The sequence below is a fragment of the Sprattus sprattus genome (assembly GCF_963457725.1).
Source record: "Sprattus sprattus genome assembly, chromosome: 5".
NCBI lineage: Eukaryota > Metazoa > Chordata > Actinopteri > Clupeiformes > Clupeidae > Sprattus > Sprattus sprattus.
In genome coordinates this window covers 35648241-35673504 of record NC_137924.1, presented here as the reverse complement: position 1 = coordinate 35673504, position 25264 = coordinate 35648241, and the positions used below count along the sequence as shown (strand labels likewise).

General features: G+C 43.3%; 1 protein-coding gene across 4 annotated transcripts in view; it reads right to left on the bottom strand.

Annotated features, from left to right (window-relative positions):
• Positions 1 to 22317, bottom strand: part of exoc6b (exocyst complex component 6B) — an 82861-nt gene extending 60544 nt beyond the window's left edge. For all 4 annotated transcript variants that reach the window (XM_080839979.1, XM_080839980.1, XM_080839981.1 and 1 more), the window contains exons 1-6: positions 22209 to 22317; positions 9056 to 9221; positions 8110 to 8157; positions 7552 to 7642; positions 7205 to 7250; positions 5820 to 6024 (exon numbers count right to left, since the gene is read on the bottom strand). In XM_080839979.1, the coding sequence (XP_080696105.1) occupies positions 5820 to 6024; positions 7205 to 7250; positions 7552 to 7642; positions 8110 to 8157; positions 9056 to 9221; positions 22209 to 22297 (645 nt within the window). In that variant the 5' untranslated portion in view covers positions 22298 to 22317. The remainder of the gene's footprint in view (positions 1 to 5819; positions 6025 to 7204; positions 7251 to 7551; positions 7643 to 8109; positions 8158 to 9055; positions 9222 to 22208) is intronic.
• Between the last annotated feature and the right edge of the window lie 2947 nt (positions 22318 to 25264).

The window sequence follows — 25264 nt, the reverse complement described above, 5'->3', positions numbered from 1 at the left end:
AGCTACATGGCAAACTGAAATAAACTTGTTTTAAGAAAGCGTGACAGAGAAAAGCATTGAATGCAGAATACCTCTGGATGGAGATGAAAACTAGAGAGTAAAGAGAGTAAATGTTTCCATACACAACAAAAAGCTCCACCAGCTTCCTGGACCACCACTATCTAAGCGTAGCTGTGATCTATACCGCCATAATATACAAAATATTCTGTATTAACCATCATACATTTAGGGGGTGCATATCAGGAATAAGGACCTCTGAATTAAACCCTCAAAGCAGGCCTTGTACAGACAGATTTTTTAAGTACCATTTATTAATAGGCATTCAGACACAATTCAACCAATAATATTTGGTGGTCACCGACCACTAAATGTTTTTTTGCTAGGCCTTCTGGGTGTGTGTGGCACAACCTTAATTCTCCATTTAAGAAGCCATGGGGAAGAGATGTGGGCCAGGCTGGCTAGATCATCTTGCAGGAGTGAGAGAAAAGACAGACGGACAGTGAAAGGGGAAGCCATGATATTCCAGTAGACGCTGGGTCTAATGTGCAGTCAATAAGTGTGACAACCATATTACTTCCTCTTCTGTGAGGTCTCCCTCTCCCTCTGTGTGTGTGTGTGTGTGTGTGTGTGTGTGTGTGGTGTGTTTCGGTAACTAGATACAGGTAATCAATCTTCTACTTCACAGGCAGGGCAATGTGTTTCCCATTAATCTGTGTAGTAAGCCAGTCTGAGGAACTACTGAGGGTATCCATACAGAGAGAGAGAGAGAGAGAGAGAGAGAGAGAGAGAGAGAGAGAGAGAGAGAGAGGTGGAGAGAGGGAGGGAAAAAGAAAGAAAGGGATAAAAACAGAGATGGGAAGCCTAAGACTAACAGAAGAATGTAGACATCAATGAGAGCCTAAAAGAGGCTGAGTAGAAGAGAGAGTATGAGGGAAGGAGACGCAGGTCAAGTGAAGGAAAGAGATGGAGACGGAAAGGGAACTGTGGGGGAAGGGTACATTAGGGCAGAAAGTCTCCAGCCTCAGAGTTTTACCTCCCTATACTACACTCACATAAGTGTGCGCACACACACACACACACACACACACACACACACACACACACACACTTTTGCCTTGTGGCACACAATGGAACCATTCTCAGAGCTCTGGATCCCCCTGATTTATTTATTTTCAGATCATTCATTAGTGGAATTAAAACAAATCACAGGCGCGTTGCAGACCTGGGCCTGAATTCCAGCAGAATGGCTGTCTGCAGGACCTTGCGGCTCGCCCCAGACAAACCGCCTCCTGTTATTAGTGGCTAGTTCCTCCATCTGTTGGGCTTATGGGGATGGCGTTAGTAGGTGGAGGAGAGGGAGGGGAGAAGGCCCATCCAGGAGCTCCCTTGGGGGGGGAGGAGAGGACCACCCCTGGGTTCCTGCCTCCACATGGGTCTACACTGAGGGGAGAGAGTGCAGGCCCAGCTGCTCTCACTTCACAGGGAGCAGAGAGCTGAACACTGCCCCTAGATCTGTGGGGCTGATCAGAGCTGGAGCACAGGACTCAGTTCTGGGGAAAAACACAGCGGTGATCTGCAATCTACAAGTCATTTGTTTAGTCACTCTTAGTCATAATTACACATTATTTCTGTGTATGAGCAGAACAACGCATATCCGTTTTCCACTGAAATCATTTGAGAGGAGCAAGGTCACACATGGCATCGCTGACTCTAAATCATCTCTGGAGCAACGGAAAACACATTTTCCTGAGAAAAACGTCGTTCAGATGCCATATGAGATTGTCTTCATATGCTATATGAGACAATTCCATGAAGCATCATGTGGTGGTCACAGACTGATCTCCAGGATGAGATTAACAGAAGGGGTGACAATCACCTGTGCCTTACTTTTAAAAAAAAAAATTAAATCCCACAAGAACCACAAAGACGATGGTGGTGTTAGAGGCCAAAGAACCTTTTTCTCAAACCGTGTTATACGCATGATATCAAGGTCAACCACAGTGGCCTTGCTGATTAGGATCAGCGTCCAATCCTTTTTCAAGACCAACAGCCAAGAGAATTCAAGCTAGAAAGCAAAAACCAAATATTTGACAGACAGCATTCCAGGAATAGTGCCTGGCATCTCACCACTAAAAGCTCAGGAGCTGAGCGGGAACACGCTGGCTACTGGGGTAAGATGACCTCTGTCTGAGGCTCAGCCAAGCCAAGAGCCGTGCAAGCTTGAGAACTCCTACTGTGATTATCAGGACAGAGGGGCATGGCTAGATGATGTAGCCAAGATGCTAGCGAGGACCAAGAACAAGGTCCCTGGGTATATAAGATGGACACATGAGAGCCTGACAGGCATGGCATGGACCTCAAACTCAGGTCAGTTGTGATGGAATGAATGTAAGCTTTCCCTCCAACCTACCAGGAGTTTACCAGAAGGTGAAAAGGGCAAACATTATTACACAATAAGGTCAAACCCAACTGTTGTTGCATTGGAGCGTTACAGTGCAATCACACAAACACATCTCAAGTGGAAAAGGGCATGAGGGAGAGAGCAAGAGAGAGAGAGAGAGAGGAGGAGAAAAAGGGAGAGAGAGAGATATATTCTGAGACCACATGCAAGAAAACAGACTTGGAAGGCTGGAATTTGGGGCTTTGGCAAGTATTTCTCTGACAACCACTTTGTCAGCGAGGGTTACTAGGGTTTAAATCTCTGTTAAGTCCTGAAGCAACATTCCGTTGCTGCTGGAGGGATCAGGGAGGAGGGGCACAGGTCCTACTGCTCCGGTGGCCTCTGCTGCCACCTTGTGGTAAGGAGTGAACAAGAAAAGAACAACAGCCTTTATCCTATGACAAACCCAGTTTACACAACAAACATCAGAATTTTCCACGTTGAAACACCCTCTCAAACACATGTTTGGGCATGGTTGAGAGGTGAGGAAGCTAATTTCTGGTCATGACCCAGATGTTCTCGTCTCCCTCGTCATTGAGAGCGGTAAGTACAGAGTCATGAATTCAGAGTGACAGTCAAGGACAAGGGGTGGGATGATGCTGTGGATTATTAACTAATGACTAGCCAACCGCACCAGCCACCAAGGCTTCACAGACTGCTCAGTCAGAGCAATGCAGACTGATTCCAGTTAGCATAATCTCTAAACATTGTGTGTGTGTGTGTGTGTGTGTGTGTGTGTGTGTGACCTGCATGTTACAGAATGTGATCAAACTGCAGGAGTGGACCAGGCCATCCCCTGAAGTTGACTAAACTGCAGGAGTGGACCAGGCTGTCCCCTGAAGCCGACTACTAGGATGAGGAGTAGAACACAGAGGATGGAGTAGAACACAGAGTAGAACACCGAGGACGTGGAGTAAAACACAGAGGATGGGGAGTAGAACACAGAGGATGGGGAGTAGAACACAGAGGATGGAGAGTAGAACACCGCAGGGCAGCAGCCAGAAGCTCAGAGGATGGGGAGTAGAACACAGAGGATGGGGAGTAGAACACAGAGTAGAACACAGAGGATGCGGAGTAGAACACAGAGGATGGGGAGTAGAACACAGAGGATGGGGAGTAGAACACAGAGTAGAACACAGAGGAAGTAGAGTAGAACACAGAGGATGGGGAGTAGAACACCGCGGGGCAGCAGCCAGAAGCTCAGCTAATGGTGGTCAGCGACATCATTTTGAAGGGAAATTCTGAAGAGCAAGAGGAACGAGGAGGATTCCTTCCTTACGAAGGACGAAAGGCATGCAGTCACACCGCATAGAGGAGGCAATGGATCCTCATCAAGAATGTGTCTGGAGTCAGGGCATCATTTCATTCCAGGGGACCCAAGCAGAGGCCCACTGCACAGGGAGAGAAAACATCACGACAGAGAGGAGAGGAACTGGGTAAAGGAAAGGGGTACACGAGAGAGATACAATGGACAGAGGGAGAGGGACACAAATGAAAGAGAGACTGCTTGCGGGCTTGGTAAGATTTGTTGTGGATCCAGATGTCAAAGGGTTGTGCAAGCCGTCATCCGCAAACGTTCCGGTCTAAAAATGTGGTAATTTGCAGTGGGGGCACTGCACAAATGTCCAAAGGAAGCAGGCTTCGTTCACAGTGCACAATCGGTGCTCAATTCAGATGTATTGCTCAGATCCATTGTTTACATTATTATTTATTTTTTTTTTAAATGTGGCCAATATCAGATTCTTCTGTGAACTGGTCACGATATGACCTGACCCACACTCACAAAAGAGTAATGACAAAGACGTCACACACATCGTGCTGTCGTACGGAAGGAAGTATGAAGGCGTTTACAGTTTCATTTAGAAGTTGATGTGCTCTGGAGGCTAGCAATTTTTTATATCGTCTATCGCAGCGGTCTTCCAAGGTCACATTGCAATAAAAAATCCTACTTGTAGAATCTAAATTTTGAACCAGGTATGGAAGTGGCCCAAATCAGAATCAGAATCAGATTCCATGTGATTTGTGCTCTACACACTGTTATGAAAAAAATCATATTTGGGCCTCTTTTGCGTGAGTGAAATCTCAAATCACATCTTAATGACTTTCAAGTAGCCCAGACAGATATGTGTACTCACTGATACACCCAGATGATCACAGTGCTGGATATCCACCATCACTGTAGCTCTGAGAATCAGCTTCCTCTGCCAACCCCTTAGACATGGCTCTCATCAAGAGACAGATAGGGGAGTCCTATCTGCAGTATGCCGAAAATCCTCCCTCGTTTTTTTTTTAGGCGATCCGACCATAAGAAAACACACATTCTCCACAGGACAAATCTAAAGGGCACAATCATCTGAAGGCCTGAAGGCAACAGGCAAATGGTCTAATGAACACAACACAGCCAAGTTAATACATGTCATGAGTGAACTCAACATCAAGATGGCTTGCAGAACATTCACAGTCAAAGCGTCATGGTGGATATGATCGCTTAAATGTTCTTCTCCAAGTTTTCAAGTTAACCGAGTTCAAAATGGTCCTGCAACAAAAACAGGAACATGGAAGAGCTAGAGAAGGGAAAAGAAACAAGCGAGGAGAATTTAAAAAGTCATGAGAGAAAAACGATGGATAAAAAAGGAGAGCGAAATATAAGAAAACAAGATAGAGTAATAGAATCTGTATGGCAGATGTACAGAATCATGTTTGCGCTCCAACGTGTGTGCATATGAGAAAGAGCCAGAGAAGAGCGCGAGAGTATTGTTCATGCACATTGGCATCAGTATAAGCGCAGGCTTTCACTGTTCCTTCACCCCCTCTCTCCCATCTTGGACTAATGAAGCAGAACCAACTCATGAGGACATTTCGCTTCAGTTCCATGAGTCCAGGCAAGCCCCCTCACATGGTTTGCCTTTCGTCCTAGAGCCATGCTTCAGAGCGAGGAGGGCCAACCCGCCAACACGTACATGTGGACAAATCACACACACACACACACACACACACATACCAACACACACCAACATCAAAACTGCGTTGCCCTCTGGAATTTATCAACAATTTAAAACAATTTGTCAACTCAAAACAGACTGTCAACGCTCCTCCAGGGTATCGACAGAGCAAAACAGAGGACAGAAGCCGTAGGAGGCCCTTTTCCCATAATAATCTCCATTACATTACTGACTGTCGTAAACCTCGGGGGAGGGTTTGGGTGCCAACAGTGCAGTGCATCAGACCCAAGAGCAGGGGTGAATGAAAGGTCATGGGGGAAGGTGAAGGGGATAGGAGCGACCCGTTGGCATCCCCTTCCAACTCCTCCTGTGCGGTCAATGCAGTGCCCTATTAGAAGAGCCCTTGGCAGGAGGTGACTACCACAAGGGTGTTTCACCTGTTTCATCGCCGCCCCTCCGATCTTGTCCGAGTGCTTCCGAATGCTCTCCAGGAAGTCCTTGAGCTCCGACATAGACACGTCTCGGATCTGGACACGCAGGCGTGGGATGTTCTCGGCCATGATGGCGCAAAAGCGGTACTCTCCTGCCTGCGGAAGACAGCTCTGCTCCAGATTCTCCAACGTCCGCAGTGCTGGGTAGTACCTGGATACACACACACACACACACAGTTTCAAAGGGTCAGCATATGCAAGTAAAAAACACACAAGACTGGAACTTCACAACTGCACCAAGGGACACATGTTGGAATTGTGCCTTAATTTCAACCTCCGTAACTGTAACATATTAACAATAAATATCAGGCAAATCTTCAGCTGCTTTTATTGCATTTGTTTCCAGCAGTGTTGCGCCATAATCCCTGAAGCGCCTTCTCAATATTATAGATTGGGTCTCAGAACTCCAGGAAATCACTGACAAAAAAACGGTGATTAAAATAGTAAACAGTTCTCAACTACTATATGGTAAGATCATTAATGCATCTGAGAACTTTTGAAACAACAGTCTGAATGATAACTCCCAAATCTCTGAGATCAAATCAGAGAGAAGAAAGCATGTGTTCTGGGGCTGTGGGAGGCAGAGGAAGAGGACAGCCTCACGACTGATGAGCAGTAAATAAATAACATACTAACGCATCCTTTCGCAAACACCCTGGGAGGAGTTGCTCTTGGCCGACCTGCCCCCTACCTCAGGGCCGATGACAAAACCAACTGTGGACGGGGGGAGGATTTATGTGCCACCAGACGCTCATCTTAACAGCTGCTTAATGATAGGCTCCACAAGGGGGAGAAGAGCTCATGTACCCAACACGACCCAATACTTACTCATACAAGCACTCAGACTGATGTATAACAGTGAAAAATGTATAACACTTTTACAAAATCCTTCTCATAGTTTGGCAGATACTAATAAAGAATATGCTCTGGGAACACAAAACCAGTCAGTAGACCTTGGATCCTGCCAATCAGGCGTTCTATACCAGGGAGATGCGACATTCAGCTCAATCAAGTCCCCTCTCTGAATGTAAAGTTCTCGCCTGCCTGTAATCCTTGCTACACGGTCATATAGAGTGAGAGCAACAAGAAGTTGCTAACAGGACGATGGGAGTCTGGATGCATCTGGAACATTCTGAGCAGAGAATCCAGTGCACTCGGATGGGACATAAGACTTCTCTCTAGGCCTCTCCTCCTCCTGTGTTTACTGAATTCTGTCGCCATCTAGCGGTCTCCGAGAAAAAAGCTCTAATATTATAGACCAACAATAACTTTCTATGGAGTTACTGTATAAGCAAAGTTAAAACTAATGAACCTTCAAAATAGAACCATACCGTTTGGCCTTCATCTGTTCTTGTAGCTTGCTATACATCTGCAATACTGAAAGAAAGGAAAACATTAATTAAAAGAACATTGAGTTACTAAAAAGCCACGTTACTACTTCATAGCTATTGCACTTGAGAAGCCAGACAGTACAGAGAGTTACAAAGGGAAACACATAAAATTGGCAGAGATTTGTTCTTGGAAACCTATATTTTCCAATCTTCACATAAAGTAACTTCCATGTAACCCTTTGTTTATTTAGAAAAGGGGGATTCTATTTTGTTTGTTAAGTTAAGTGAAGGCATGAGGTTTCTTTTTTCTGCCGATGCTATGGAGGAATATAGAGAGGGAAGCTCACCGGGCAGGCAGCGTGTGAGTTTCTCAATGGTGGTGACGATGTTCCTCTGCTGTATCCGACAACCCATCAGCTCATCCATGGTGCTAAGGATCTGTGGAGACAGAGGGGACAAAAAGGAAAATAACCTAGGTCATTAAAACAGTCAGATCTTAGAACACATTAAATATCACATCAAAAATAAGGCCTGAACTATATCATTGTGCATCCAAAGACATTTGTTTCAATTTAAATAATTGATTTGAATAAGGTTGGATAGGTTTGGCCATTTAAATAAGTAAAAGCAAGTATTAACAACATACATTATTTAGACAATCTATTAACAACAGAATAGATTGTCTAAATAACACCTCCTTCATCTAGGGAAAGGCAGGAAAAGTCAAAGGTCATGTATTTAGTTCAGTGACAGTACTTGGCCTCGGTGTAATGATCTTTCAAATAAAAGGAGCTCAAATCAAAGCTAATGTTCATCTGTCAATGTGTCTGATGTTTTGAATGTTTGCATACCTACCTAACTACAAGCCCTTTAAAGTGAACAGATCTCTGTTAGAAATGCCATACCTCTTTTCCATCATCCTGGAGCTTTGTGTTGGTCTCCGTCACCTGACTCTGAGAAAACAAAGTGGCTGTTAAAGGAGAACACACAAGAGTCTGCTCAGCACAGGTCCAATCACAACACGTTCTTCTTCCTCACACAAGAGTCTGCTCAAACACAACACGCTCCTCTTCCTCTTCCTCACACAAGAGTCTGCTCAAACACAACACATTCCTCTTCCTCACACAAGGGTCTGCTCAGTTCAGGTCCAATCACAACACGTTCTTCTTCCTCACACAAGAGTCTGCTCAAACACAACACATTCCTCTTCCTCTTCCTCACACAAGAGTCTGCTCAAACACAACACATTCCTCTTCCTCACACAAGGGTCTGCTCAGTTCAGGTCCAATCACAACACGCTCCTTTTCCTCTTCCTCACACAAGGGTCTGCTCAGTTCAAGTCCAAACACAACACGTTCCTATTTCTCAAACAAGAGTCTGCTCAGCACAGGTTTACTTTTTGTTTGTTTGCTAAACAGATTACTCTTTCTTCTCCAAATGGGACAGATGCCTTGAAATTATTGGTTTCATCATCTTTGCTGTATTCACTATGTCTGCAGTAAAGCTTGATCGGTTTCATCATCTTTGCTGTATTCACTATGTCTGCAGTAAAGCTTGATCGGTTTCATCATCTTTGCTTTATTCACTATGTCTGCAGTAAAGCTTGCCGAGAATGTTGAGATCATCTAGGAAAATAGTTAAAGGTAGTTTCAAACGTAAACTTCATCTGTGAAATCAGAAGTGAGCTGTCCAAACATTTTTCCACATCTCCATGGACAGAGACCAGTGGAAAATATTCACTGGCAATACTCCATCCTTGACCTCCCACAAGTCTTCCACTACAATCCAGCTTCTCCCTGCCACCACCTCCATCCTCCTGCTCTTTGCCTCACTCTCTCTCCTCCAGCTCACCTTCAGCTTCTGGGCCTCCCCGCGCACTTTGAGCAGCTCAGTGATGGAGTCCACAAACCCCTGGAAGTGGTGGTTGCACATCTTCTCAATGTCACGGTCATGGTTCCGAATCCTCCCCTCCAAATTCTCCACGAAGAGTCCGTGTGCCCGGCCATCGTAAACGGACCTGGGAGAGGGAACAAAAATACAAGATCTTTGTAAACAAGCGTCCAAATAACACTGGCCAATATAGTGTTTCACGCGTTTTGGAGTGAAGCACGGGGTTGGATCAGTGATGGTTTGGGCTGAATCATGGCATTCCCTAGGCCCACTTCTTGTTCTAGATAGGTGTGTCACTGCCAAAGACTACCAAACCATTCTGGAGGACCGTGTGCACAAAGTGATTCAAACATTGTGCCCTGGAGGTGGTTCCGTGTATCAGGATGATAATGTACCGATACTCAGAGCAAGACTGGTGACAGTGATTTGATGAACATGGAAGAGAAGTTGAACACCTCCCATGGCCTGCACAGTGAATATTATTATTATTGATGATTATTTGGGGTGTTTTGGAGGAGCGAGTCAGGAAACGGAAAAGCATCCCCTGGTGACTTGGCCCCTGTTCTACAAGAGGAATTGCTCAAACTTCCTCTGTCCACTGTGGAAGTATCTGTCAGTCAAAAGACGAATCGATGCTGTTTTGACAGCAAAGGAGGCCTTTACACCACACTATTATTATAAGTTAATTAGTAAATTATTATAACCAGGTGTTTGGGCCTTATGTTCCCTGAGCTTGGTAACAGATCTTTTACATGAATTGTCCAGTAGGTGGCAGAAGAGCCTAACCAACAGTGAAAGCAGTAACTTCCTCAGCCCAGGCAGCACAGGCTAAGTGGGGAGTTGCAGGTGAAAGGGCACAGGAAGGGCTCTGTGGTGTCTCTGAGGGGAGAGAGCTGGCAGCAGATAGGGTTTACGTATCTCAACAGTGGCGGGCACACGTGTGTGTGTGTGAGTGTGTGAGTGTGTGAGTGTGTGAGTGTGTGAGTGAGTGTGTGAGTGTTCCTATAATTCAGGCTGAATGAGGCAATGGCACTGAATTTAGTTTTATTAAATTATGATGTAGTGTCATATTGTTTATATGCTATGTTTAGTGTAGTGTCATATGTCTTTAAGACAGTACATCTGCCATTTACCCAACTCCTACACAGACACAGACACAGACACAGACACAGACACAGACACAGACACAGACACAGACACAGACACACCAAGTTCGTATCCCCTCTTAGACCACTCCACTCTTTATTTCCTAATGCAACCCAGACCTAGATCCTTCTCCAGAGGTTACAACCTTCTCAGCCCTCCCTGAAAATGATCTGTGCACACATCTCGTCCCTCGTCCAAGAGTCCTGCAGCTGTGAAGACTCTGTAGGATTACGGCCGTCAGCAAAACAAATTTAGCCCAACAGAAGAGGGCTTGATGTGGACTCAAGTCGCCCCCCTCCACATCATCCTCTCAATTCTCAATTCTACTGAATTTTATTTAATTTATATAGTGCCAAAACAATAAAATTGTCTCGAGGCGCTGAACTGTTCCACAACTCAGAGTGAAGGGCTGTTCACGGCTCCACTTCATCCTGACAAATATGTGTTCTTTTGTGAGGGGGGACTGGGGCCTCTCAGCCTAAATACTTCCTCCGTTTAGCATTGGACTTCTTAGCATAGAGCCCACCCCCAACTCGGATAACGTTGGTGCTCTAGTGATAAGAAAGCTGAAAGAAGGGAAAGGAGAAGGGGTGGACTGACTGACTGACTGATGGATGGATACAGACAGACAGACAGAGAGACAGACAGACAGACAGACAGACGCAAACAAGCAGGCAGACAGACAGACAGACATATGAGGGATGGAGTTAATGTGAGGGTTACCGGCACGGACACTGAGGCTCGAGCCTTGATGAGACTGGTTTAAGATCACACATCCACAACCCTCCAGTTCACTTCTTTGTAACCACATAACTTCTCCTTTCCTTCTTCATTCCTTCTTCTTTTTCCAGCCCCTGCCTCCCTGTTTCTCTGTGTCCAATATTAAGAAAGATAAGGGTAGAGGCACTTTCTCCAATAATATTTAGCCCTAATGGACTTCAAGCAGAAACATGCAGGCGTGTCCTGTGCTCTTTGCTCACACAACTCTCCCATCATGTATTTGCACTCAGCCTTGTATCTAATCATTAAAACAAAGCCAGAGCTGCCACTGAGGACGTGTCTATACCCATTAGCCTAATGTGTCCTGGATTGGCTGACACTATGAAGCTTACTCTATAGATTTTGTTTAGTCAGTCGAACAAACAGAGAAGGAGAATGGCCATAAGCTCACACGCTCATGAAAAACAACCTCTGTACGAAATCATCCTCCTTGTTTGTTTAAGATGGACTCTGATTTGTGAATCCACACAGGACAGAAACAAATGATCAGATCTGCTTCATGCATAGACAACAAAACTGCATCTCCTTCACATCGTTGTCTCCTTCAACGTCGCCATTAAGGCTGGCTTCAGGTTTTGTCTGAATGAGTATGAATGAGGAAATGTAACTGTGTTAGTGCTTTAGAGCACCAGCCAGTCATGCAGCATTCCAGCTCCCATCAACCTCCTCTACCAAGAAGGCTTCACTCCCTCCAACCGACAGTATGAGATCACATCTCGCACTTCATTGGAAAAGCAGAAGCAGAGCTGGTGGAATTTAGCTGGTCAGGAAACTATCTAAAAAAGGTCGGCATAACCTTTCTTAAATTAGAATTCATCCACTCATTGTACTCACTCACCGTCCTAGTCCACGTATCTACAATAAGGTTCAAATGGTAAAAAGAAAAAAGAAAGCCCCTGGTTCTCTATCGATGTTAAATGTTAGGGCCTGACGCCAGAGGCACAGGCATCCCGTTGGCTTCCCTATTTAGCGTGCAGGAGAGAGTTGCAGTAACATGATCAGGAAATGACTACGGCGTAAGGTGCTCACTAAACATTGAGCCGCAGCCACACACCCCCAGCTGCTCAGAGTGAATGAGGCCAAGTCCAGAGCATAACACTGGTTTGTTCACTTCATGCCGCTCTTAAACGCCAAGTCGAGAGCACAACACTGGTTAGTTCACTTCATGCCGCTCTTAAACGCCAAGTCGAGAGCACAACACTGATTAGTTCAGTCTAGCGACTGCAACGAGACAAAGTCATAGCCTTCAAAGCAATGGAATTGGCTTTTGTTCAAGAAAACAAACAAAAACACACTTCTTGTTGAAATATGTTAGCATTTGCATATGGGAACACATTCCTCAAGTTTGTACTTTCATGAAATATGAGCTTGATCTTGCACTCTCAGTTTGAGACCCTGTTAGGAATGTCAGCTTCATCCTTGACAAAGGAAACTATACATGGAAACAGATGATTCAGGGGAAGATGCATGTCTGACTGCTTGCTGAAACAGACAGGGTCTTAAGTATATCAGTGGGAAACCAGGTCAGCGTGCCAGGCATCCTCTAGCACTGAGAGAAAGTGATGCGATAGGGGGGAATGTTCACATTCCTCGGAGAAGAGAGGGCAATGGGGGGGGAGTAGACACAGCAGCTTCAATACAAAGATGCTTAAAGCAGCGGTTAGGAGTTTTGCTCTAAAACTAAAAAGCCAACTAAATTAAAGGCATGACAGAACCTTGCAAACAGCAACAACAGTTGACACATACAAAAGCTAGCATGCTAACTGGCATCTTCTGCCAATATAGTTGGCGATATCGTTCTGTGAAAGCTTTTCTCACAGTTTCACAGAAATACATAGCGCGTAACCACGGCAGCCGGCAACTGGGAACGGCAGGTGTGTTTGAGGTGTGCATCAGTCATTCACAACTGTTACACCCACAAACGTAATAACTTCACACAAACGTGATAACATAAGGTGCTGTTTACCATTTGGTTTTGAAAAAAGAAACAAAGGGCTCCGGCTTGCAAACACACTGTAGATGCATGACGGTCAAGAAACGAATCCAGTACTGGTGATCTAAGAGAATCTGATACTGCTGACCTATCCAGTGCTGGTCAGGCTTAATGCCCTTATACAGGTGGTAGTCTGTCAAATCTGGCTGAAGCCAGACACCCCAGTCCCGATGGGGATGAAGTCCCAACACCAGTTAGGCTGGTGAACACACAATGCCAACCCATGTCAGAGGAAACCCTCAGTAGGATTATTAGACACACATTGAATTCAGACATGCAGTCAATTCTGGCTAAGACGTAGAATGTTTGTCTGACAAAACATCTGAAACCTGCTTGGCCCTTAATTATAACCTGGACACACTATATAAGTGATTTATTAGATTTGATGTAATAACGACATTTTACCTTCCCACAAACGTAACATCCTGCAAACAGATATTACGTCCACACGCGTCCATATATCATCAAAAAGAATTTGAAGGTAGCCAAAACTTGTTGCCTACAAAAAAACATACCTAAAAAACTGGCAAATTTCTGCATAATGATGCTTTAAAATTATGTAGATAAATGCCATACAACAGAGTCATTGTAATGTGACGGCCTATTTGAGGCATTTAGAAGTAAGGCATCAAGGATATTTAGGGAACAGGGATGTCAGGGGCCATAACAAAAAGCCAGTTGATGTCTCTGAAGATAATTAAAGATAAGTTGAGAGTTGTTTACAGATATACATAGTACTTGAAACAAACAAAATTCCAACAGAAATATGCCCTGAATCGAAAATAGCCTAAGAATTGGCCTGGGTTCCTTAAATGGAGGGAACTAGGGGGAAACTAGTGAAGAACTAGGAGATCAAAGTCTACATCAGAAAAGGCAAAGATGACAGCATGGAATGGCCATTCACAGCATAATAAGGTGCTATGCAAAAACAAAATGAGCACATCTGTCACCAAGATATTTGTGCATAGTCACATGTGAGGTCTCAGAGATGATTGGGAACATCACATCCAAAATCTCCTATTCCATTTTCAGAACACAGACAGGCAGGAGAGAAAGGAGGTTATACAACACACTGTGTCGTCTAGTCCAGAAAAGAATGGACTAGGAGCAAATGGACTGGTTTCACCCATCCACAGTGTCTGACTACAGTGTTCTTCCAAGCACTCAGCACAGATTTTAGCAACACCAGCTTCTGGCATGTATGGGACACAGTGTTCTCCTGTAAGAGGACAGACTTATAGAGGCCCTATCCTCCACAGAGGATTGACCAACAGAGCTGCACTGAGATCAGTTCCAAAGAAGAATGAGTGTGTGTGTGTGTGTGTGTGCTTCTGTGTGTGTGTGTGTGTGTGTGTGTGTGTGTGAGCGAGTGAGCAAGAGAGTGAGAGAGTGTGTGTGAGTGAGTGAGAGAGAGAGAGTGTGAGAGAGAGAGAGAGAGAGAGAGAGAGAGAGAGAGAGAGAGAGAGAGAGAGAGTGTGTGTGTGTGAGTGTGAGTGATTGTGTGAGAGAGAAAAGTCACTCCACCCCCTGCTAAGTTGGACCTGTGCGTCACACTCTGCGGTGGCCTGCAAGTTCTCTGACTCAGCAGGGAGGAGATCTGGCTGCACCCAGCAGCCCCTCCTGCACATGGCCAAACAGACCTACTCAAGAAGGCAGAGTCTTAGGAATGAAACCTGTGTGTATACTATTGAATGGTTTAAAGAGCCAAACAGATCTACTTAGGGAGGCACCATCTTAGGAATGAAACCTGTGTGTACACTATTGAATGGTTTAAAGATCCAAACAGATCTACTTAGGGAGGCACCATCTTAGGAATGAAATCTGTGTGTATACTATTGAATGGTTTAAAGATCCAAACAGATCTACTTAAGGAGGCACCGTCTTAGGAATGAAATCTGTGTGTATACTATTGAATGGTTTAAAGATCCACATGTCCATTCAAAGTCTCGGTCCGATCACATTTTAACAACACTACATAACCTCTACTTATTTAAAGATCTATGGTACCTGAGCTTTTTAATTTCTTTGTTTAAAAGCAGAAGCTCTAGATGACAATGGGTCTACAGTTTGTCAGTGAAAAAAATGGATGCTGTAAGGACTGAGCTGATCAGGTAAAGGCCATGGGGACAGGAGCTGAGATATTTGTTCAAATCTACTGTGCTAGGTTTTGACATAACTTCACAGGGAAGTAAGAAGAAAAGTCTTAACATTAGGTTTGGAATTTCTATTAATTTCTTTCACCTGAATAGACACATTTTTACTGAAATGAATCTTCCCATTAATGGCTGCTTTGGACATGGCCACTCTGGGGACCAACCACAAACCTCAAAAGTGCTGGGCACAGACAGACAACACAAATGGGGATTCCTGTCAATGGACAAACTCTTGATGGTCAGCATAATCAAGGAGGCATAATAAGAAGCAAACACTGACAGCGCTACCATAACAGTCATTCAAAATCAGAAATTCTGCATCTTAAAGAGTGAGGGCCTGACCAGATCTGTTCCTGGCTGTTTTCCATAACTAATTCATTCTCTCAATCACTGATGTCATAATGTTGAAAAAAAACTCAGTCCCTCCTGATTAATGGTTTCAGCTGCAACAACATTATTAAACAAACACTGTGCAGGAAAAGCCAAATGAACTGAGCACTAGTCTCAAGCTGTAGTTTTCCACCTCTACCTGATGGCTCTCCCCCAATTGTTTGTTCGAAGCGGAAGAATTTTTCCTGCTCGCCGCGACCTTGTGACCCCACCCATAATGTTCATCCCTGCCTCTCCAGAAATGGGTAGAGTGTAAGGACTAGGAACAGCAAGGACTTCCTTATCAAGTTGTTCATTGTTTGCAGGTTAATTGCTCTTGATTGCGTGTGGCGTTTCCAAGGCCAGGGAAGGTCTTGGCTGCTGGTTCCCAGCCAGGCCATAAGGGAACGGGGTTGGGGTCGCAGGGTCGCCATGCTAGTGTTGTACAAGTCGGACAAACAGTGCCTGTGACATATTCTTGCTCTTTATTAATCTTGACCATTTCCGTTTAACATCCCTATCATCGCTTATCTTCCAGCCCTCCATGATCTTGGCTTTGTGATGACAGGGCCAAGAGCACATTAACAGTCTACGGACTTCCTCAGCAGTGGACGAGAAGAGAGCGGAGAGGTGAACAGAGAGGCACTTCCCTCCCCTGGATGGCAGTACATTTTTATCAACCACTCCCTGTTGTTGGGGGAAAAAACAACCTTGTTTCAATGTTGATGTCACAGTCCCTGACTTCTCCACTTCCCCCTGTTCCCTAGGAACTAGTCTATTTAAGCCATCACGCAAACATCACAAGACATCCCACTGCAATGGAGACCACAGTCAAGATGAAAGCCACCAAGCATCAAGAACACTAAGCCACTAGATTAAGGCTATTCGATATCTATCAGCACTCAATGCGGAACTTTTATTGAAACATAAACCTACTTTTGCCCACGTGTAACCTATAATCTCTCCAATGACAACCCAGTGTAGCCTGCTTCATGTAACGGTAAAGAGCATTGCAGGACAAACGCAGCTTACACCAAGACCATTCGTCAAGACCATCAACTCCAACATCTCAGCTCAACAAGCAAAACAGGGTAGGGGTTCAAGTACATGCGTCAATACAGGAACTCATAAGGAATAATAAAAAAGGGTAAATAAAACTGTTGTTGTAATGTGATCGTTTCAAAGCTAACAGTATATTGCAGTTCAATTACGCCGCTACAGTAAAGATAATATTTAAATATAAAACATACAGATAACATCCGACTGGATTATTTTAACTAAACATACTGCATAGCGGTGGGTAATATGACACTGCACAAAGTGAGAGAATGAGCATGGATGGCTTAAGAAATCAGGGACCCCTGGGCATGAAAGCCTCCTAGGCACTCTAACTCCCAGGCTTACAGCAAGAACCAACTCACAGTCCAGCCACCCGGTGCTAACATAACATATTTAATACCTGTAGATTGCGGACAGGTGTCACACCACATTAACACATGATGCTTTATTAATGTATTTGAATTGGCAATAAATAGCACATTATTTGACAAAGTTAAAAAAGACACCTGTATAGGCCATCATACAAGATTCACATGACTAACAGGCAGTAGCTGTGTCTGTTCCTCTTGTTCCTGGCCCAGCATGCCTTGCCACTGACCCTGCCTGACCTTTCACAACCAATCAAACAAGGCAGGCTTGCTTAACGTATCACAGCACACAATATTCTTCAACAATCACTTGACTTCACTGTATTGATCTAGTCAATTTTGTGCTTTCTGACTCTACCTCTCCACCCTCCTTTATGAACCGAGGTTCTCCTCAAGGTTTCTTCCTTTAACGTAATACTATGCAACAATGACACTTTTTCAGGTCTGTAGTTTTGGTACCTCCTCAAATTAATTTTGATAGCATATGGTCATGTGAAGGACAGATAAACACCTATGTCTTTCCTACTAGCCATCCATGATATGCACTATGTAGTTCTGTGTAACTGGCTGGAACACCTTGCATAAATGGAAGAAAAGCTTTCACAAGCATGACATTGCCAGCTATACTGCCAAAAGGCACCAGTTAGTGTGTTGGCAAGGTCTTATCAGTGTCAACTGGGCTGTTGGTGGTGTTTGCAAGGTTTTTTGCATGCCTTTTAGGTAGTAAGCGTGCTAGTTTTGGAACAGAATTCCTTATTGCTGCTTTAAGAGGGAGTTTTTCCTTGCCCCGGTCACCTTTGTGTTTGATCGAGGGGGTTCAGGTTCTGGGCTCTGTAAAGTATTGAGACAATGTTATTGTTTTTGCACTATGTACATAAAACTGAATTGAATTGAATTCAAACGTTCGGCTAGCAGAGCTAAATCAGTTTAGTTGTAGCCTAGCCTTAAAGATCGTTGGCAACTAAGCATTACAATTAAAAGACAGATCCATTCATTTCTTGGCGTGAATGTATATATATTCTGACTGGAGTGAACACAACACCAGATTGGATACCCTCGCCCGCCCACTTGCAATTTGCTGTATGTTTTTATGGAAGCCAAAGATTTCTGCCCATCCTCTACTAACCCACAAGGCATTTTTTTTCTTTCCCAGTCCAGAATGGTACAAAACTCAAAGATGAATTTTTCTTCAAATAAATTGTAAGGAGGCCAAGTGGGCCTTAACCTAGTTTGGCTTCCCCTCAGAAGCATTCATGTACATGCAAGCCTACTGAAAATGAGAAGCTTACGATTTGATATTGAAAAGCTTTCCTGTCCCCAGAGTCATAGTAAAAACAAAATGTATACAAGCAAAATTGATATCGTGAAATGTTTTATGAGGTATATTTTATATGAGTATTGTTACAGAGACTTTCATGACTTAAATTATTTCATTCTGAGGAAGCCTGACTTCTGCTAGGATCCGCTACTGAGGCCAACTAGCCACCGATGATGCGGCTCCTACAGGCCAACTAGCCACCAGTTATGCGGCTCCTAGAGGTCAACTAGCCATAAAAATGTCATTATTTTGGGCAAAACAGTTGTCGATTATTGTCTAAAGTGCTTTGAGCCTATCCCCATTCAGAGGGCACTAGCATGAAGGGATATGTCCACCTAGGGACACAAACCTTACATTCCATATCAGCCATGTGGAGCTACAATCACGGCATGTTTCATGTGATTTGGTGAAGTCTAAGTATATTATATTGGTATGATGGTTAAGGCATTTATAACCAATTATAAATTCAAAAATGATATATTATTGATATCAGTATTCATAGCATGAGCCATCACCCAATTTCCTTTAAATATACTTTGGATAAATGTATAGTTGCTCTGAATGTGGGATGGGCCTAGCCAGGCTAACCTGAAAGACAAATCATTTAAAACTGTAGCCAATAACTTTGACATTGCAGGATTCTGAAAAAGGCTGGGCAATCTACCATTAAACCTATATGCACCACAAAATAAGCAGGTGGTTCCCAATTTTGCCATGAGTGTGGCCACCTTCCTTTACACAAAAAAACCCTGATGTAGCAATAATATGAAGTGCACAGGTCTAGTACTATTTATTTGGAAAGGAGAAAGAGTTCCATCAGTCAAAAAATTGAAAGATTTCCAATACGAGTTCCAAAACCCAATCTTGGGTCAGCGGTATCTGACTGGACCTAGAGTAGATGGGGTAATTGACTGCCTTCTCTAAGCTTACCGTGTTTTACCATCCAAGATTGTGCAGGAGACAAGAGCAAGACCTCCTGTCATGGATCCCAAACTTGAGTCCACCCCACCCTAAAATGAGTGTGGAACAAGTCCAGACTGTTCCAGCATGTCAAGACTGAAGTGTTTCTTGAGAAGGGATACTTCATTTCTTAGTAATGTTTGCATAATTATCGTGCAATCCAACACTGACATACCGACACAATTTGTGTCACAGCACATGACAAATAACATTCTTTAGTTCCTCACCACTGTTATGTTGCTGGTGCATATCTTGCATTAAGTACTTAATGTTTGCTTTCACCACCGAACTGGAGAGAACAACGTCATGAAGAACACTAGAGTAAACAAACAACTCCCATTTAGCTGGGCAACTCCAAGTAATCTGAATTCTGAGAGAGAGGCATCCAGAATCAAATCTTTCTTAATGGATTGAATGTCCCTTCAGAGAATATGCGTGTGTTTCTTACCAATGGAATGCTATTGAACTGCACACTGAAACAAACTTCTTGTTGAACTGTCCTCTGACTCTTGTTTTTGTTTTTGTTTTTGTTTTTGTTTGTGTGTGTGTGTGTGTGTGTGTGTGTGTGTGTGTGACAGTGAACTCCCAGGACACAGAGAGAGAGATGGCTCACCAGACACCACTGCTACTATGGTACTCTTGGTCCTGGACACATTAAGTCAGTTAAGCCACACAGACCCTGGTGCTCAAGGACTGGTATAAGACTGCCATCTAGATAGGGGATGCACCCTGAGGTTACAAAAGATGATCCAAACGACTAGCATGAGAAAACCTTGAGACACACTCATTTACAGGGTCGATCTGCCATTGCCACCAGAAATCGCTCATAATATAGACCCAAAATGTATGGCACAACTAGAACAAAGTTGGTAACTGCCTCTGTCTAATTAGGCCATTGATTTGTGCTTGCATGCTATGTTCGTTAACCTAGGACAGTGAAGGACCATGGCAAACAACTGTCCCCAACACTGTCAGCACTTTCTGAAACATGCTGATCAAAGATCTTTGATCACAGGGGTGAGGCAAAACCTACGTATGCTTTCAGTCTAAGTGTGGGAGACATACACAAGTCCTCAAACACTCACCAGCAAAAACACATCCAACACTGATACCAATTCAGCTCCTATTTACTAACTACAACTTCTAAATGTCTGACCCAACAGACACTCAAAATGGCCTGACAACATATTCTCTTAGAGCTAGTAGATGTGTACACCACACACACACACACACACACACACACACACACACACACACACACACACACCCACACCCACACCCACACCCACACCCACACCCACACACTCCTTCACATCCTTGCTGAAGACATCCTGGCATCATCAGAAAGCAGATAAAAATAGCCCTCTGTTTGTTCACGTCTGTGTGTAAGTATGGGCACTTTGACTCAGACTCGGACTGTTTATGAAAGACCACTGGAAGGACTGGGAGGACTGACTCACTCACTGGGCTGGGTCTATGAGTGCAGAGCCTGTCTGCAAACACACATGCACACACACATGCAAACACACACGCACGCACACATGCGCATACACACACACACACACACAGAAAACAATGCTTTGCCACACTGCCACACATTGTGTCACTGAATATTTATTCAGAACCAAGTGACATAGACAGACACATACTGTCAACTAACACACAAAGTCCTATTGTAACTCCCCTTATACACTTAGAAAAAACCCAAACATACATAGGGCTAGACTGGTGAATGTCCCACCAATGTCATGGCAATGTAATTTCCCTATGTAAACCCTGTAGCCTACCTCCGTCACAGCGGATCCATAATGAGTTAGACTGCAAGACAGACCCTCTCAATTAGAGTTATCAGTCTAGCTTTCAAATGGGTTGTGCCCCTGGTGCACGTCAGGTAAACGGTTAACAATGGCACAGCCTGCAAATAGGGAACAGGCACTAGTGGAAATACTAGTTGATGGACCAACGTAAGCCATCTAGACTAAAGACAGTCATTATTGATTAAAAGGCCACATTCTCTCACTGCTCAAAGAAAGAGAGGATGCTGTGTGATGCTACGTGAAGCCATTAGATTATAGCGTAGGCCTATAAAATCATATCTAGAGTAGGTTTTTTTGTGGATCTCTCCATTTAAAGAACATTTTAGTTTGTGAAATTGCACATTGGCTTTGTCAAAACACTCAACAATGTATTATTACAAATAAGTACAATTGTACAATGAAAGGCGATTTTTAAAACAAGTTGTGTGGCACGACATAACTAAAAAAGATGTCTTCCTGTTTAAAATGTAATATTTTAAAGTGTAAGTTCAGAGGGCGAACTTCCCCAGGAATCCAGGCTAATCAGTTCTCGAGGTGTTAGAATGTGAAAAAAAAAAGTTAAATGTGACGCAATTTTGACAGCTTGATGCTCGTTCTGAGAGCAATGTATCGTGTGTTGTTAATTTGCTTTACCATCAGACCAACCCAAGCTGTTCTGTCTCTGTTGGTGACAATTATAAACTGTCTGGTTCACAGAAAACTAGCTGAAAACGTATGCTTTTTCTTTTCGATGTGTACACGTTGGGTGTATAAGAAGCATAAGAAGCAGGAATAGACTTCATAATCGTATCGTAAAATAACTTCACTTTGTTCAAACTTGAATAGATTTAACTACTTCTTACAACACTAGTCATAGCCTATCAACAGGGTTCCGCTGAATCTCTGCCTCTACCCACTACAAAGTGACCAGAATGTCAATGATTTCGAACGTCTTCCAAGAGATACTAACAATGTATTCTTTCTGCGTTCTGTGAGGCCACTGTGGTGAATCAGCTATCCACAAGTTCGATGAAGACTCTTTGAAAGTCTAGAAAGTTTCGGCAATCGAGGAGACACCCTTTTCAAACAGATTACTTACAATACATCTGAATGACAAGCAAAGGTAACGTCGCGCATAAACTACCACACCCGCATTCTTCAGCATGTCTTACCGTAGAGTGGGTCCGATACAGTTGGTGTCAGTACTTTCAATCTCCCGTAAAATTCGTTCATGTTCCGCAGCGGTTTCCACACTCGCCATCTTCCATGCCCAACTACACCTCTCGTTTGCGTCATATTATAAGGTGAAGCCATTTCTAAGGGTGACTTTTGTGAAGAAAAAAATACACGCGTTTTACTTCCGGGTTGCAAATAGTGAAAATAAAAGTTCAGATATCATCAAGTAAACTTGTATTTCAAATGTTTTGGTTAATTGCTGTCAAGAAAAAGATGAAAGAAATCTAAAGTTAAACAATAGAACTATAGAAAAGTAAAGGGAATTGTGAAAAAATTATTGAAAACAACTCAGTAAACTTGCATGTGACTACCCCATCCACTGAATAAGATAATTCATCTAGTTGAGGGAAATAATATATCTCATCTGCAAATAGAATTCTCAGAACACAAATTGCATTGCCATCTTACAAGGATAATTGCTGTTTCTTTCTCTGGGTGAGGGTGTTATTTCTGATAAGCTTAGGCAGAGGCCATTTGAGATTTGACCAGGGTTGGGTGTCCAACCTTGCTGGAATTATTCTCATTTCATGGCTTCCTCTGGAATAGAGGGTAAATTCAAGGTTTGTTCCTCCCAATACATTATAAGGTCAGAACTAACCAACAGTTTAAGTCTTAGATAGTATAGGCCCAAGCTACAAGATGACTACCTATCTATGGCTATTATCTTGGATAACTGAACAACTAGAAGCCGAGATAAATAATATATAATATAATGTAATAATATATACAGGTTAGCTAGCTAGTCAGACTTAATTACGTGGAAGTAGAAGTTTCAAAGTCTGAGCTCAATCACAAGATGTCCACAACTTACATTCTAGAGACTTCTAAACAATAGTAATAGTAGCGCGGATAAAGGCTGGACCTTTTATTGACGCACACCTGCACACTTGCTAGACTGTTCAATTATTTGTTCTCAAAATGCTATGAAGTAGTCTTACCTAGTTTTTTAAGGACCCGACTTGGAAGGACTCGGAAGGACCTGTATTACCAAGGAAGCATCCTTGACTTTGAGCAATACTCAATAGGCCCGTGACTCATATCACTGCTGGCGAGAGTAAGGAAATACAGATGAAAGACCATCATTTTAATTTCACTGATTAAAAACTGGACAACTCCAGGTACCGACATTGCCCACACCATTGACTGTATATTATACAGATTCTATATACAATCTTTGGTTTACATACAGTATACTTTAAGACAAACACTGACCAACCAACAACACATTCAAATGAAATGATAGAGGAGATATGAGAAATCATGTCAAAATCAAATCAATGGCTATGACAGCAAGACCAAGAGGGTAAATTTAGCAGGCTAGCTAAATATCAGAGACTTATTAGTAGAACAGAATGAATGGGAAAAGTGAGAGCAATATGAGGGAGGACTTTCACCCTTAGGTTTCAGGTGATTCTAACACATCCCAGGAACCAAATGCAAGATCTCTGTAAAGCAAAGAGAGTCTTAGCAATAGTTTGAACATAGACAGCTGGTAGACAACTGGGTATGACATGGTGAAACCCATTCTTTCACTGGTACAGTCCTTTCATGTGAAATAGAGAGAATGTGAAAACAATGAGGTTTACAATTTAAGACAACCAAAATAGAAAAAAGGGAATCCTCAAAGTATCTCTCTTTGGGCAAGCTGCTTCACAAACTGATAATATTCTGCCATTTTGTTTTATTGTCAGTGAAAGTATACCAGGGCTGCTCAGGGCTGACTGACTACTCTGCCCTCCCCCCCACATATTTACTACATATGGGCATACTATGGACTATATTTAGGAGTCCCTTAAGTGTGTGTTTTTCAAGTATGCAAGGGGTGGACACCTCAAAACAGAATCTCAGGATTTATTGAATATGCTTGTAATACACTATTCGGCTATTCATTTTGAATTGTTAACTTTTAGGTTGTTACTTCAGAGTTAGATTTTTGAACAATATAAAAAAATGACTTCATCTTCAGCGCAGTTTGTATACATGTCTATGTACCAACCGGAATGACGTAATCACTTTTGGTTTCTCTGCCTCACCAGCCACGAACCTCCCTGCACGTCACTGGAACAAACCCAGAGCGTGATCACGTAGACAGGCCTGTAGGATGAGTTAAGAAGACCATGGACAATGACATTTCTAAAAGATTAGAAATCGAAATAGAACAATTTGATTGGCTGATGTGTCTTACACTGTCACTATACTGCAGACCTGCTGAGTCCTGGGTGATTTATGGTGGGAATTTAGTTGTTGTCTTCTAAAGCTGTGTCTGTTGTCTTTTAAAGCTGTGTCTGTTGTATGTTAAGTGCTGTGTCTGTTGTCTGGAAGGGGAGCCCTAGCAAAATACTAACAAAAAACACCCAGGCCCCAGAAAAGTTAGGACCGGCCCTGGGCATACCAGTCTAATTTCCGATTGTTTACCTGATCAAATTATTTTGAATATGAGCTACGGTCATGTTCTTTGATATTCTCTGGCTTTTCTGCTGGCCTCAGAAGGATCTCCTTGTAACCTACAGTAGTTTAAAGGGTAGCCTGTATGGTAGAAAAGCAAGAGGAGGCCAGTGGCCCCTATCTTATACTTGAACTGGTAAAAAAAAACCTCTTCTATGGGGAGAGTCCTCTGGCCTATGTGTTTTCCCATGACTATATGCTACTTTTGATGTCACCCTTGAAATCTCTCTTGAAAAACACTCATGTTATTTAGGGTGACCAGACGTCCTCTTTTACCCGTACATGTCTTCTTTTCGAGACCTAAAAAATGCGTCCAGCAGGGATTTCAAAATTGTCCGGGATTTTGCCTCGTCGGATATTTGTGTTTCTCTTGGTCTTTCACAAACTAGTTTTTACGCCCTTACAAGTTTCGCAAAGGGTATCTCCCTTACGTTCCACCTTCTTGCGCAAGCTCTGACTGTAGAGAGAACTTACATTGGTCGACCGCCCTCTCAGTGTTGCCAGATGCACGAAAAGTATCCTCCAAAGATGATCATTTTGAGCATTT